Source organism: Aplysia californica, unplaced genomic scaffold (assembly GCF_000002075.1).
Source record: "Aplysia californica isolate F4 #8 unplaced genomic scaffold, AplCal3.0 scaffold00993, whole genome shotgun sequence".
Classification (NCBI taxonomy): Eukaryota; Metazoa; Mollusca; class Gastropoda; order Aplysiida; family Aplysiidae; genus Aplysia; species Aplysia californica.
Window position 1 is genome coordinate 172,835 of NW_004798263.1, and position 17,094 is coordinate 189,928.

Below are 17,094 nucleotides of genomic sequence, written 5' to 3' on the forward strand. Positions count from 1 at the left end.
ATAGACGGCCTATATTGACTCTGAGTCTATGGGGTGTCCATTCAAACTCACATCATCAAACTGAAAGTAGCTTGTGCTGCCAGAGTCCAAACATTTCATTCACAACAATAATAAAACGGCAGATACAACCTTTTCCCCCTGAGGTCACGAGGAGTACAAGTAAACCAAAATCAACGCAGATATCCGTCTGTGTTCCAGGTTGTTAACACATCCAGTTGTTAATACTCTTTGCACTCTTTGACCTTGAATTGGTTCCTTCACGACAGCGTCTGAGAGGGGAAAGAAGAACTTTGTCCTTCGCAACTTCCTGTCTGAGTTCGTGGAGAAGCGACACAGTTGAACTTCCCCTTCACCTGAACGCTTTCAGCTCCCATCTTCCTGCTCTCCCCACAGCATATCCTTGCCGTCCTCAGCACAGGGAACAAAGTTACCCGATGCTTCAAAGAATCCTTGGTAAACCTGAGAACGGGGAATCCCAGCACCACAGCATAGCACCGATACGCCTGTGAACACGGGTGTCCAGGAAGTGGTAGGACACGAGAAAAAACTGTAAACGAGCTTTGACAAGAAGTGAATCCTGCAAAAATCGTTTTCCCTCGAGATGTCTTTCTCAGTCATCCTTTTGTTTTTTCCTATTTGTTGTCTTTCTGGGTTTCTTATTTAAAGTTTTCCTTGTTATTCTTTCACAATTCGTTCAGTTTTCCTTAGAAAAGCCCTTCTCCACGAGGTAAAACCTCTCCTGTCCCCCCAATAAAGATCTCGCTTGAGTTCACTCCTCCTTCAGGCCAACCAGTCCCTGAGCAGGATTCACCCCACCCAACCCGTTATCAGCAGATGCTGGAATCGTCCCTGACGTCGGAACAGTCAATTTTTTCCCCAATCGGAAGGCAGACCGGAGTAGGTCGGCCATCTCCCGCCAGGCGGGCATGGTGAACTTCTTGATGAGGCACAGGGCGGTGGAGACGGCGAAGATCATGTTACAGGACAGGATGATGTAAAAGTTGCCCAGCCAGTCCATGCTGCCAAAGTTACCCACCAGGTCAAAGTTGGTGATGCCTGGAAAGGGGGGAAGGGGAGGGGGGGTGGGGTGGTGTTGTTATTTCAGTAAAGAGTAACAGTGTCACAATAGCCCACAATTAGTTTAGTGCTTGGGAAAAGGAAGATGGATAGCTTCCATTTTATCAGTTGGCCCTACAACGCAAGTCTGTAATGATATGATGATGATTTAGCTTTTTTAAAAATACGGGTGATGAGGATGAAGTTGCATTGCTGGTGGTGGCGATGATGATAGAAATGCTGCAAATCTGCCTCACTGGGCGAGGTGAAGTTACGTCAGCCTTCAATCAGAGCAGTTGAGAAAGTAAATAATAAAAATAAGCACCCCCCCAAAAAAAACCAAATAAAGATTAAGAATTTAAAAACCCAAATAAAACTAATAGAAAAAAATAAACAAACACCCCTCCTAAAAAACCCCAAAATCTTACATAATCTTGAAGTACCAGCCTCCCCCAAAAAACCCTATCAGGGGTGGGCACAACCTTCCTACACATCCCTATTGCATTCCTCTCTCAGGGATTGAGGACACCCCCTTCAAGTGGGAGGGGGGGAGTCACGCCACGATATAAAAGAGAACTCACCCAATGTCTTGGACAAGACAGGAAGTGCGGAGCTAAGCAGCAGGATGACGCCGCAGTTGGTGATGATCTTGACCATGGGCGTGTCCTTGTGCCGTGGCTGCAGCTGCCACAGGTAGGGCAACGTGTAGAAGCCTACCACAGACGCAACCATCAGGTATCTGGGGCCAAGGTCAAGGACAAATACTCCGAAAGAATCTTAAGAAATTATGTTTGTCGACACCCTTACACCTCCTTTGATTCCAAATGTACCGATGACGTCTCTCCTTTGGAACATATCAAGGAAGTCAAGATCAGAAAGGAGGGAAGTAGCATGTAGGCAATCTATGAGTACTTACTCTATGTCTACTGCCCAGGCAAAGCTGTATCATGCATACCACTTTAAGATCATCCTTCGAGACGCAAAAGGCCATAATGTTTGCTGATAAAGCGAAAATAAAAAAGCAAATATTTGTGATGACAGAAAACACACAAACCACCTGACCCTGAAGTTCATTTGCCACAGCAAGACAGTTGGTCGTTTGTTACAATAAAGAGAGGTATATCACCACAGAAAAGGTTATCTAGTGCGTGGAAATAGTCAGAGGAACACAAACAACAGAACTGCTGCTACAGACTTGTTGAGTGGAAGTTTGCAACCAGCCAACCCGAGGACAACCACAGATGGTTGTGGAGTGGTAGAGGATAAAAGTAAAATGGTAAAGAAAAGGAAGAAGCAGACCAAATCAGGGAGCCCACCAACCATCCCCATAGTGCTGTGGAAAACTATCTCCTATCAGTCTAGCCAGCGCTATTCTGACGTCATTTTTTAAAATACAGTATATGCAGTATTTACAATTTTACAGAACAACTAAAAAACTGAATATGGTTACCAAAAAAAAACCTCTTTGCAAATATTTTAAGTCCATATTCTTATAGAACACAATTTTGAAAATAACTTCCTTATTATCTTTAAAGCAAATATTGTTTTATTGGTAACATTACTTATTTTTTTTTGCCCTACCGTAAAATAATTGTACAAACTTCATAAATTGTATTTTTTAAAATGACTGCAGTATTTTCATGCCAGTCTGGCAGGCACTAGTCTCATGCTGGTCTAGTTCGCGCTGGTGTGATGACAGTCTGGAAGTTTGCTAAATTTATGTCAGTCTGGTGTGTACTAGTCTCATGTCAGTCTGGCAGAGCTCTAGCCTGACACTGGTCTGGCAGGTGCTAGTCTGGCAGACTCTAGTCCGACATTCGTCTGGCAGGTGCTAGTCTGAGTTTGGTCTGGTGGAGTCTAGTCTGATTTTGGTCTGGCGGGCTCTAGTCAAACGCTGGTCTAGCAGACTCTAGTCTGACATTAGTCAGGCAGGGTCTAGTCTGCTGTTAGTTGGGCTGTTGTTCATCTCACACAGAGTTCAAGGATACAAAATCACAACAATTTGTAGGGCGGCTCCGACAGAGCCAAAAGAGGACAGGGAAGTCATCCCCAAGCCTATGTCCTGGGGAGGGAGAAAGGTTTTAAAAAAAATTACCGTTTAGTAAGACCTTTACAGCACTTGCAACAAAATTTGGTCATATAAGTGACCAAGATTAGAGGTGTTACTATAGATAACACACAAAGAAAAGGAGGAGAGATAAAGGTGAGAGATGTTTGACAGGAAAGAAGGAACAAACCACACCACAGCACCCTACAGCTAACCATAGAGGGAGAGTGTAATAAACTGTTCACCACAAAATCTGACAGGGTGGCTGTTACCATTCTGTGAGGGGTGGGGGTAGGGAAGGTGCAGTGTGAGTAGGAAAGTAGCGTGTGCGAGTGTGTGTGTGTGTGTGTGTATGTGTGTGTGTATGTGTGTATGTGTGTGTGTATGTGTGTGTGTGTGTGTGAGTGTCTTTGAGTTATGAGTAGAAGGGAGTGGTTGTAGTGTATGTGTGGGTAATATTGTGTGTGGGAAGGAGCTGAGTGAGGGAGGAATTGTGAGCGTGTGGGAGGAAATTGTGTATGTGGGAAGGAGCTGCATGTGTGGGAAGGAGTTGTGGGAGTGGGATGAAGTTGTGTGTGTGAGAGGGAGTTCTGTGTGTGAGAGGGAGTTCTGTGTGTGGGAGGAGATTAGTGTGTAGGAGGAAGTCGTGTGAGGAGGCAATATTTTGTGTGGAAGGGAGCTGCGTGTGTGAGTAACACAGTTTCTGACAGTAGTTTTAGTACGTATTTTCTTATGGCATTCGTAACAAAAACAGGTAAAAAAAAGTGCCAAAGATAAGAGGGGTTGCTGGATACAAGGAAAAGATGCAGGAGAGATAAGACTAAAGAAGTTTGATAGGACAGTGATTAAAAACAAACACACACACACACACACAGAACTGATATATAGTATGCATACATATGTTCAAGGATATTGCTCGCTTGAGAAAAAAGAATCACATAAGACACAATGCCAGTCATTTAGGTGCTATGGAAAACCAAGACGTTTACATAGAATGAAAGAGGGAGAGTTAAGAAGTAGGATCAACCAGAGGCATCTTCCAAACACCCACAAGACATCTAGATAGATATAACAGAAGGAGAGTAAAGAAGTAAGACCAGCGAGAGGCATCTTCCAAACATCCGCAAGACATTAAGATAAACAGAAAGAGAGTAAAAAAAATAAGACCAACAAGTGGCACCCTCCAACCACCTGCCAAATTACAAGGAATGTCTCTCCCCGACAAAACAACCGGACACACAAATGTGCCCATAGCTCAGTACTCACTGTAGCAACCTGCGGCAAAGCTTTGGTGCCCACCAGCAGGAGAAATGTGTTCTGTAGGACGATGAAAAATGCTGATACCTGTGGGAAGGGGGGGGGGGTAAATATAGAGAGGGATGGAGGGAAGGAGGGAGAAAGGAAGTCAGAGAGAGAGAGAGAGAGAGAGAGAGAGGGGGGGAGGAAGGAGGGAAGGAGTGAGAGAGAGAGAGAGGGAGTGAGAGAGAGAGAGGGAGAGAGAGAGAGAGAGAGAGAGAGAGAGAGAGAGAGAGAGAGAGAGAGAGAGAGAGAGAGAGAGAGAGAGAGAACCGTCAGGGAAGAGAGAGGGGGAAAGGAAGGGGGGGGGGGGGGGAGGAAGTGAGATGGGAAAGGAAGTGGAGTGAAAAGGTGGGGTGGGGGGTGGGGGTGGTGGGAAAGGATGAATTGAGACTTACTTCAGTAAAAGAAGAATGCAATTATGAGAAGATTATAATGAAGGTCAATGAAACCTGCAATTATTTTGTGAACATTGACACCCTTCAAAGACTGCCTTTTGACCCATCAAACTGCTTCCATACTTTAATGATTTTTTCCCTTTATCACTACCTTATAAGAATCAAATGTGACAAACAATCCAGCCATGGTATGGCATGGTAGGTTTTGTGACTTGTGGTACATAAACAGATCAGTAAATAGTAACAATAAATTCATATAGCAATAAAAATCAGTCGACTCCCAATACTTCACTGAGCTTCATGGCAGTACACATATGGTGAAGAATTACTAATTAGAAGAAGAACAACAACAACAATAACAATAGTAATAATAATAATAATACTTCTACTACTACTACTACTAATAAATAATGATACATAGCATTTGTATTTTGCAAATTCCCACTCCTCCGCGAACTCTACGAACACTATAATTCATATTACAGTACTGACCAATAAACACAACATAGCCAGGGGACTTGTTTGAGTTTATTTGAGTCAAAGAGAAACATTTCATCACAATAATGAACATTTAATGCTGGAAAAAAAATATGCAAGAATGACAGACAGAAGCAACAGAGGGAGAGTCAAGAAATGGGATGTACCACAACAACACACTAAAGGGGTAACAAAGATTACTTACTGTAATGACGAATAACAACAACATAACAAGAGGGTAACAAAGATGCCGCCTCCAAAATGATATGTGCTGACGCTTCTCTGAAACAAAAAGAAAAAAAAAAGATGAACAATGTAAGTCTAAAAAAAGAAATGAGCCAAAAACACACGAGCAGTATAGCACAGAAAGTGATATCCAACACAACAGTAGCCGTATATACAAGGACAGACTCAGACAATATAAATGCTTAAGCCATACTTGTCCAGACCATCATTTACTTCCCAGTGAAACAAAAAAGTATCACAAAGCGGTGGAATCAGGCGCTCGTCAATTTTTGAACATGTAGAGTTATTGGTATCACCTTAAAGCTTGTACATTTGTGCAACTTCTGGAATAGAAGTCGAGATATTTAGGATTGAAGGGGGTGGGGGTTGCCTGGTTTCAGAGGTAACACTAGCGAGAAAATGGCCGCCATAGACTGGAGACTACCATAGCTTAAGAGACCTATTTAACTGAAAATTTACATTTTTTTGTGCCTTTAATCAACGGTTTTCTGAAAAATCAACACAACAATGTGGTTTTAAATGGACATGAAAGGTGTTGAGTCAAAAAATTAAAATTTGAAAAAATTTGTCAAACAGCCAGAAAAATGCAGTTTTCTTTGATTTCATTATTTTGACGAGCGCCTGATTTCACCATGGTGCCTCACATATGCTTATCTCTTCAATCACAAAACAACGCTCATAGTGTTCCTTAAAAAATCCCAAAATCAAGTAAGAATTCTGTCAGTGTTCATTCATATTTTTCCTTATTTCTTGGAATATTTATTCTTTTGCATGTTTTGTATCTCTTTCTCCTCTTGCAAATGTGGCCAGCAAACCAGGCTAAGGAATCATTTTTCCTTTCATTGTCACTAGAATTTTTGTATTGATACATTTTTACTCAAAGTTAAATATTTCTTTTGGGTGTTTTAGAAAGCATTTTACAGCACAGGCAACACAATAAGGTCATATAAGTGCTGAAGATTAGAGGTGTTACAAGAGAGTAACAAACACAAAAAAGATGCAGGAGAGATCAGGACGATAGACGTTTGATAAGGAAACCACATCAGAGAACCCGCCAACCACCCGCATAAGTTTAATATTTGTATTGACAAAAAAGTAACAAATACAATGTGCAGGGTGATCATTCTTTGTAGCAATAACCATTCATCACATCTTGCCATGCAGTTGAGGTGTTAACAGTTAACCATAGTTTTGATAGGAAGAACAAATATTTTTTTGAAAACCCACCAACCTAAAAAAATGAAATTTTCTTCCTTGTCGACTGTAGACCTATTTACTGAACTATGTATAGCAGAGGAGGAGGAGGAGGAGGAGGAGGAGGAGGAAGAGAAGAAGAACCATGAACACTTAGGCAAACTTACAAAGGCACAGAGACAAAGACACACACAAACTGACCTAACTCCTTCTTCTCTGAGCGTTTCTGTTCTAAACTCTGTATCAAAGACTCCAGGCTGGCGTGGCCATTGGAGATCTGGGACGGACCTGCAGGGAGAAAAAACATTGTTGGTACGCACTCTTCAACAGTAAGGTCATATGTGAGGTGTGATGACAAAATGAGGTAAGTCTCGGATTTCAGCCCTATGGATACTGATAGATACAGGAAATTCATAGGTTGTGGTTGTACAATTTATTACATGAAATGATAAAAGACATGTCTAACTTCAAAAATGGCACCCGTTTAAAATCTACAAATACTATGTGTCTATTTCCTGCCGATATCTGCATTTATGGGTTGCGACATCAATGTTATGTCGTTCATGTTCCAAAAATTCGACAGCTTTTGTCGAGCCTTTTTTAGACAGATTTTTTTTTCATTCACACTTGTCCAAAAATTTTTACAATTTAGAATTGCCGACTTTAGGGTGTCTTACGAAATAACAAGACAAGTTACAATGTCTGCTCTTTTCTGAGTCTCAAGAACAGAAATGCATGCTTTGGGTGCATTAAATGATAATTACCATAAATACAAGGATGCACCTAAAACTTACGTTGAAAAGTACCAAAAATTAAGTCAGCCCAGACAGAACGGCGACAGGGAGCAGACCCCGTGACCCCGGCGTGATAAGGCGCTCGGCGGGAAATCCCCCACTGCAACTAAATTTCCAGCACTGGTGCCCCGTGTGGAAAGTACTGTGTTTGTTATTATCAGTTATATTTAGAAAAAGGGGATAAAGGACAAGTACATTTTTGTTTTCCTGAGTTTTTATATACCAAACTGTGATTCTGGAAATGTGTTAACATTCATTCATCTAGTATACAAACCCATATAAGGACATGCAAAGTAAACACATTTTGCTACCCAATCTATTTCTAGAATTCAATCCTATTATACTGAGGAAATTCAAAGCGGACTTACCATTTCTGTAAGTAATTTTTCTGAGCAAATTTTCCTCCTCAAAATGTAATTTACTGAGTTTTTCTTCGATGTCTCGCAAAAACTGAAAAAGACAAGACATCAATTAACATCAGTGTTAGCAAGAGTAGAACACAGTCATAAGAAGGAATTATGACAAACCGACAACCACACAGTGACACAACTCATGTAGCCTACTGGACAAACAGAATTCTTTTCTCACTGTCTCACCATTGAACTTGATATCAGTTCAGGTGTATAAATTCAATGCTAACAAACCGCTACCTTATCGTTACAAAGTTCTGTCTAACAATTTTGGCTGTTTTGAGCTACTAAGACCATGAGGTCAGAAACCAAATGTTCTATCTGCTCTGTAAATATCGTAAGATTATTCAGAGTCTTTTTCAAGATAATCAAAGTACTGCTTTCGAAAAAGCTTGACATCTTGGGACACGAAAAATATCTAATGTTAAATTTCTCAAAACTAGGTAATGAGCAGATAGAACTTTGTAATACTAGGGCAGCGAAATGTCAGCCTATCATGTGGGCAGAAGAGGACTTTCTTGATACAGCCAACCCACTGAGAAAGTATGCAGGAGAAAATGTGGTGAACTGTGCATGTTTTATACCTCCCACTGACATTATTTTGATCATCTAGGAGGCAGATAGTGTCTACCCTCTTTGAGAGGGATTCAGCACCCCAGCAGACAGGTGCAGAAAAATACAAACCAGAAGTGAACCTACATCTCCTACTTCCAACAGCACAGAGCCTAACCATTACACTATAAACGATGGGTTGAAAAAATGTGGTTCTAAAACTTACATTATAAACAGGTTGAAAAGATTCTCAAATATCACTTGCGTTATAAACAAGTAGAAAAGATTATCAAATACAGCTAACATTATAAGCAAATTGAAAAGATTCTCAAATACTACTTGTGATATAATAAGGTTGAAAAGACTCTCAAATACTACTTAAATTACAATCAGGCTGAAAAAGTGGTCGATACTGCTGATGTTATTGCTGGATCAAAACTTGAGATCATCCACCACAAACACAGCTATATTTAACAATTGCGTCTAAAGATCACTTGCAGGAGACAAACTGCACATAACAAATTGTCACTGCCACACCGCATTTCCCTATAACTATGTCATTTTTTTCAGGTTTGTAGTCACTGGTATTGTAAAAAAATGCCTGTTACTAGTTTGATATCTTCAATATAGCAGGGCTTTGTTTTGTTTCCTGTTCTGAAAACTCCAGTTACTGAGACATTTCCAGTTTTGCTCAATGCATAAGATTGAGTTAAGAGAGAAATATCTTCCTAAATTCTCTCAAAACAGAAAAAAGAGGACGGAGGCAGAAGTATTATTGCTGTGATAAGATGAGAAAACAGCTCAGTGTCCAGTTTGCTTACCTGTGGCTTGACAATGAGCTGATCCATGACTGTGAACATACGAGCAACACCAACAGGTGTACACACTGAAAGAGGAAAACAGAAGTCAGTCAGTCAATGACAGAGCCTATGAAGTGACTTCAAATGGGAAACTTGGGAACTGCGCTTAAAATGTAAAAAAAAACCTAAAGTAAAGTGAAGGAGATCAAGTCAAAGGAAATGAAAGTAAAGAAGAAATATGAGTAGAAAGAAGGGAAGAAAAGGTAAAAAACAAAAACCTGCTAAAATATAAAACAGGCAGAGGAGGAGGAAAAATAAAAAGAAAGAGACAACAAGGTTCAACTTTTTTGTTTTAGTAAGCGTTTTACGGCACTTGCAACACAATAAGGTCATATAAGTGCTGAAGGTTAGATGTGTTACAAGAGAGTAACAAACACAAAAAAGGAGGGGAGATAAAGAGGATAAGACATTTGATAGGAAAGAAGAAGCAAACCACACCAGAGCACCTGTCAACCACTCACAGTTCAACAATAAACACATGTAAAAGGAGCATGAGGAGGAATTAGGGAAGGAGTCAATCAGGAGAAAGAAAAGAGAAGTGAAAACAGAGGAGGAAAAAGACGCGCACTCAGGAAAAGATTCATAAGATAAAATATCAGATAAGCCATAATAATAATTGCATTTATATAGCGCATATCCATGCTCAAGAGCTTGCTCTATACGCTTTTCAACTATTATTAACCCAGCAGACCCTCTGAGAACACTCAGAAACTTTCTCAGCTTCCGCGGAAGCATACAGTGCAAGCTGCGGATTTCACGCGCTCAAACACTATCAAACTGACATGATCTTTCACTGTCTATAGCTGGGTACCCACTTCCACCTGGGTGAAGTGAGGAAAATTTGTGCAAAGTGCCTTTCCCAAGGACACAACGTCGGGCCCCTGACGGGATTCGAACCCACGACCTTACGGTTGCGAGTCCGAGAGCCTATCCACTAGGCCACCGACGCCACATCTGTGGTGTATGTATGTTATGATGATGAGGATGATGATGATGATGATGGTGATGATGATGGTGATAGTGATGATGATGATGATGGTGATGGCAATGATGATGATGGTGATAGTGATGATGATGATGATGATGATGACGGTGATAGCAATGTTGATGATGGTGATTGTGAGGATGATGATGAGGATGATGATGACGATGATGACAATGATGATGAGGATGGCGAGGATGGTGATGATGATGATGATGATGATGGAGTTAAAGATCAATACCAGGCACAATGACAGTCATTCTTTTTTTGCTGCTCCGTATGTGCAACCAGAGAGATACCCAAACCACTTTACCACACCAGAGCACCCACCAACCATCCACACACACACACCACAAAGTCCGGCATACCCACACCACAAAACCTGATTCATGATATCTACACCACAAAGAGATGCCCATACTCAAGGCCTATGTGATGATACCCATACCGTTCATAAAACAATGCCCGAATGATACTGAGTGATACTCACATAACAATGCTCGAGTGATACCGAGTGATACTCACATAATAATGCCTGAGTGATACTCACATAATGCCCGAGAGATACTCACATAACAATGCCCGAGTGATACTCACATAACAATATGCAGACACCGAGGAAGGAGATACAGGAGTACATGTAGGGCAGGTGGTCGTGCCAGACGTCTGTGTGGAGAGGGAGAGAAAGAGAAACACATGTATGTAAAAACATTCAGAAACACAGGCAAAACATGTGCAAAACACAAGTTAAAACACCAGCAACCTGGCTCCTGACCCCAGTGATAAGGCTTTTCTGGACCAGGGTCATATTATTATTTCACCGATCTGTGAACAACTTTTCAACTTGAAGGATAAAACATCTCCAATAAAAGTATTCTGAGAGAAAGGATAAAATATCACCTAAAAGTATTCTGAGAAAGAGAAAGGATAAAACATCTCATAAAAGTATTCTGATGCTCAGGATTCAACTTTTGTCCTGAAAAAGTTCAAATTCTAAAAAGGAAAAGGGAGAAAATTCAATATATTTTCTTGTACATTGGCCACATTAGTTGAAGCAAGTTTACAGAACACGATAAGGGAAAAAATAAGTACTAAATAAAATCAAGACAATAAAGACATTTCAGAAGAATGGGAAGTTTACAGCACAATAATATGTGAGGCAGCATGGTGAAATCAAGCGCTCGTCAAAATAATGAAACTGAAGAAAATGGCATTTTCCCGCCGGTTTGGCAATTTTTCTTAAATTTTTGTTCTTTGGCTCAAAACCTTTTATGTCCATTTATCATTTAAAAACACATTTATGTGTGGATTTTACTGAAAGTTGCTAATCAAAGGTATAAAAAAAGTAGATTTTCAGTTTCCAAGGACTCTAGCTATATAATTCAACAAACTTTAGGGGCCATTTTCTCACTAATTTTACCTCTGAAACTGGGTGACCCCACCTCCTTCAATTGCGAATACCCCGACTTCTATTCAGGATAGATGGGTATATTTTTTTTATTGAAAGCAAGAAAAATGGATAAACTTTAAGATGACATCAATAACTTGACAGATCGTCAATTTTTGGGCATATGGGGTTATTGGTATCATCTTAAAGCCAGTTCATTTGCCTTGCTTTTGGTGAAAACAATATTCATCTCGGTTAAAAAGAAGTCGAAATATTTGCGATCGAAGGACACCAGGATCGCCTCATTTCAGAGGTGGAATTAGCGAGAAAATGGTCGCCAAAGTTTGGTAATTTCCATAGCTTGAGAGTCCTTGGAAATTGAGAATTGACATTTTTTCAGTAAAATTCACACAGCAATGTGTTTTTTAATGGATATAAAAGGTGTTGAGCCAAAAAAAGAAAATAAGAAAAAAATTGGCCAACGGTCAGAAAAATGCCAATTTCTTTGATTATATTATTTTGACGAGTGCCTGATTTGACCACAATGCCTCACATACGGTGAGGTAAATCACATAATCCTCAAGTTAATAAAGATGTTTCATATGAATGGAAGTCTTTAATTAGTCGACTCATTAACAGAATGAGGACAAAAAAAATGTCCTGCTCACAAAGATAAGTTGAGAGCTCGGACAGACTAGAACTTGGTACAAACAATCACCTCATTCCTAATGCTTATGCGTAATCAAACAATCTTTTTGGATACACAGAAGTACATGGACAATATAATGATCATCTACTTCTGGGAAAAAGCAAGATGGACAGGCACATAAAACTGGAAAAGCAAAGAAGAACCTACCAGAGGCACCCTCCAACCATCCACATACTCAAACTTCAAACTAAGATTTCTTTGACCAAACAAGCAAAGCGTTCACGGGAAAGGAAAATCATTGAGGAAAAGTTTAGCTATAAGGTTCAGGCTGGTTACCCGGAACGACTTCAGTTTTAATAGTTTTAAGAGTTTTACAGCATTTACAACACAATAACGTCATAAAAGTGTCGAAGATTTGAGGTATTACAAGAGAGTAACAAACACAAAAAAGAAGGAGGAGCGATACGAAAAGTAGACGTTTGACGGGAAAGAAGGAGCAAATCACACAATAGCACCTGCCATCCACCCACCGGAGGGACTGAATAAGACAATGAATAAAAATGAAATTAAAAAATACACACAAATCAATAAAGAAATAAAAGGAAAACCAGCTTGGATAGGAGGGAGTCTGCAGCACATCTTCATGGCAGGAGGTAAACAAACACGCTAGCTACTGGGAGAAGCAAGTCTTTTGGCTTATAGGGAAACATGATGCGCACGGCACAAAAATGCACACACTTACACACATGCCATATTCGAATACAACAGGGCCAGCATACAGAGAGACAGAAAAAAAGAAGAAATCCACAAGTTGGAGATGAGCAGATACTCTGGTGGCATACTTAAAAACATTGTCTTGCAAGGAAGAAAAAATCAATGCTGGCAGTGATAAAATTTGCACATATGAGGAATATGAGAGCAAGGCCTTTGTGTTTGCATGAGCATAATGCTGCGCTAGACACAAAGATATCATTTGGAAGCTGCAGACATCAGTCCAATGTTTTAAGGAGGTAAAAGTGAAAAAAAAAAAAAGACAAAGGAGGATTCGGTAAGTAAACATTACACATGTGAACATCAGCAGAGAATTGATGTTCATAAGCATAGCTCCATCAATAGAGTAGTTGCACCTCCTGCTAGTGTGCAAAGGGTCAATTTGTTACCCCCCCCTCCCTTCCACCCCCACCAACCGGTTGTAACAGAAAGACAAAATGAATACAATGTCCACTTGCCACTACAGTCCCAAATAGCTATTTCAGGAGGTTATATTATTAAGTAGAATTTACTTTACAACATTTTATTTTTAAAAGCCCCCACATAATCCTCATCTTGAACCTAGCCTGTGAAAGTACATAATCCCTTTCTAATGAAACAACTCAAATACACACCGGCAAATCATTTAAATAATGCAAAGCTGTAAACTCACAAAAACAAAAAAAACCCACAGTTACATACTCTTTTGATTGAAACACTCAATGAAAAACAATACAGACCATGAGGCTTTTGAGAACCATAATAATCAACAATTTAAATATATCAATGCATGAAATGGTTCTGCTCACAAAAAAAAAAGTTTTTTAAAGGACAGAGTGATCATGGGTAAATGGACATTGTGTTATGAACACATATTGAACGAGGTGAGAACAAATTTCAGAAACACTGTTAATTGATCTCTCCAAGATAGTCTTCTTTCACATGCTGCATTTAACCACTGATGACGACATTATCATCCTGTTCTTTCCTCGTCACACCTCTGTTAAGGTTTTCACAGTAAGTTGCTCTGGGTCTACTCTGCCTCCTTTATTTTCTATTTTTTCCTGTGAGAGCAAGACGTTCAAGATCTCTATATCGATTAAATTGTCAACGAAACTGCGTTCTACAAGTGCTTCAAACAACAACGCCTGTTTGAGCAACATAGAACACAGACAGACAGACAGACAGACAGACAGACAGACAGACAGACTGAAAATGACTGTAAATACTCTATAACCCCATCAACAAAGCTTTCCATCATGCAAGATTTGGACTGCTTCACTTCTAATTCTGCCTGTCAGGGCCCACCTTGGCTGAGTGGGAACCAAAATGCCTGCAGACAAACTGAGATACTGTATGAAATAATTTCACTAAGCGGGAGTCGAACTTACATCTAGTCCATGCAGTAGCAAAGGTCGTAACCACTGCACTGCACATACTGATAGACACTGGCAAAAAGAGAAAAACTTTGAACTATTGTCTATGAAATAGAATGACCGTGTGTTGGGTCTTTGGGTTCACTATTTAAAAATAGCAAGGCTGCAGCCACCAAGTGACATGATAACATATATTACAAAGTGACATGATAACATATACTACACAGCACTCGGTCATTATTCAAGAAGATGGCCAGAGGTAGAGAAAGAACAAACCTCTCGCCAGAATTGACAACAAAACATACATACACTTGCCACTTTTCTTTTGAAAGACAAGGCAAAAAAAAACAACAACTAAGAGCCCACTAAATAAACCATTACTGTTCTACCAGATTATTACTCTTGTCTCATCTGACACTGTCAGATTGATGGAGGCATAAACAATCTATGATTACATTTTTACTTTCAGATTTTAAAATGTTTTGTTGCATTAAAGTTCATCCATGACCTGCCATAACTCTATCATTAGCAACAAAATGAGCACACCTGATGTCCATAAATACCACTATCAACAATGGAAACAAGCAATGCTGGCACCCATGGACTACTATTAGTCTACTATTTCCATTATTCATTAATATTTTAAAAAGCAGTGAATAAATTTCCGCTACATTCTGACAAAAACATATCCTGTTTCACTTTCATACATACAAAAAAAGTTGACGCTCACATTTTTGCAGATAACAGTTTACTAACAGTTTGTCCGCTAAAAAGCCAAAATTTAAACATTTAGAATATTGATAAGAAATGTGGCCTCCTTATTGGCTAATCTCAGCTGAAGGATTCCAAACCAACAACAAACACGTCGGAAAGCTTGATAATGATGTTACTAATCACAATAACATAAAAAGAACAAGTGGGAAACGGCGGGGCAGAAAGGTGGGAGTTGGTGGGTGGGCAGGTGGGAGCATGTGTTTTGAACAAGAGCACGCTTGAAGACTGAACAGCTTAAAGGGTAGGTTCAAACTGTGGAGGGAAGCTCTGTGCTCTTTATATCGCAGGCAGTAAGGGTACGTTGGTAAAAAAAAAAAATCCAAACATTTCTTAAAACTTGGAGAAATGTAACATAGCAAAAAAATAAATAAATAAAAAAAATAAAAAATCCAAAACAAAGAAAGGTTAGGTGCTTAGGAAATATACCTAATATCCTACCCACACATATGCTTATGTTCATTTCATTGATGCAGTCTAGGGAGAAAGACAAATGGGAAAACAAAAACAGTCAGCCAACAAAGGCAGAAACTTAAAAACATAAACTTAAGGTGAATATCGATAAATCACTGTCAAGGTGCATATATACCCATTTTTGCTCAAGCAAACAAATCCTTAAAAAAAACCCATGTTATCATAACTGTATTGAAGCAGCATAAATAAAAATATTTCACATAGCATCAGTAAAATAATGAAATATCAAGGGAAAGAAGTTTGGGACAGGAGAGCATGCATTCTGAACATTTCATAACCATATAAAGGATCTATAAAAATCCATCCCACTCTAGACATAAAGTAAAACACATTCTAAAGACACAATGACAAAAATCTAGGTGGTGGACAAAATGCCCGCACAGTTTCAGACCTTTTCACAACAAATAAGACAAATATTCGAGACAGCAAAACATTAGAACTGCTCCATCATTTGGCAAAAAGATGCCAGTCCATAATTAAATCTACCCTCTTCACCCAGGCCTAGAGACTGCAAATTTATAACAAGGCAACATAACTTTGTTGCAATGTGCTGGCGGTATATGAACAGCTGAATGCTGCTGAAATAGCCAGTCTAACATTTCTAAAGTAAAACTTAGCAAAGGGGAATGTTTCAGAACAAACACTCAGCCAACATGTTCCCATCATATCTTCTTGTAACTGGTATTATTTCAGAGCTAATATTTTGTCAGCAAGCTACGGTCAAATCTCCTAACAGGGACTGTTTCAGAACAAATACTTTGCCAACATGCTATGGTCAAATTTCCTAAAAGGGATTGTTTCAGAACAAACACTTTGCCTACATGCTATGGTCAAATTTCCTAAAAGGGATTGTTTCAGAACAAACACTTTGCCAACATGCTATGGTCAAATTTCCTAAAAGGGATTGTTTCAGAACAAACACTTTGCCAACATGCTATGGTCAAATTTCCTAAAAGGGATTGTTTCAGAACAAACACTTTGCCTACATGCTATGGTCAAATCCAGCAAAGGGGAGTTTTTCCCAGAACTTTGCCAACATGCTCTTGTCAAACCTAGTAACGGGGAATTTTTCAGAACAAACATTCTGTTAACATGCTCCGCTCTGGTTTAACCTAACGGCTACAACTATTTCGAGACAATTTTTTCTCAAACACAATCATAGTCATGCCTATGTGTGATACTCATGAAAGTGGACAACAAAATAACATTCTGTTAACATGCTCCGCTCTGGTTTAACCTAACGGCTACAACTATTTCGAGACAATTTTTTCTCAAACACAATCATAGTCATGCCTATGTGTGATACTCATGAAAGTGGACAACAAAATAACATTCTGTTAACATGCTCCGCTCTGGTTTAACCTAACGGCTACAA

General features: G+C 39.6%; 1 protein-coding gene across 1 annotated transcript in view; it reads right to left on the reverse strand.

Moving 5' to 3' along the window:
- Window positions 1-620: 620 nt before the first annotated feature.
- LOC101864490 (protein LMBR1L) overlaps window positions 621-17,094 on the reverse strand; it is a 29,669-nt gene continuing 13,195 nt past the window's right edge. The window contains exons 7-15 of the mRNA XM_035973093.1: window positions 10,910-10,978; window positions 9,292-9,356; window positions 7,877-7,958; window positions 6,916-7,002; window positions 5,480-5,556; window positions 4,370-4,447; window positions 3,045-3,118; window positions 1,638-1,795; window positions 621-1,056 (exon numbers count right to left, since the gene is read on the reverse strand). Coding sequence (XP_035828986.1) covers window positions 770-1,056; window positions 1,638-1,795; window positions 3,045-3,118; window positions 4,370-4,447; window positions 5,480-5,556; window positions 6,916-7,002; window positions 7,877-7,958; window positions 9,292-9,356; window positions 10,910-10,978 — 977 coding nt within the window. The 3' untranslated portion in view covers window positions 621-769. The remainder of the gene's footprint in view (window positions 1,057-1,637; window positions 1,796-3,044; window positions 3,119-4,369; window positions 4,448-5,479; window positions 5,557-6,915; window positions 7,003-7,876; window positions 7,959-9,291; window positions 9,357-10,909; window positions 10,979-17,094) is intronic.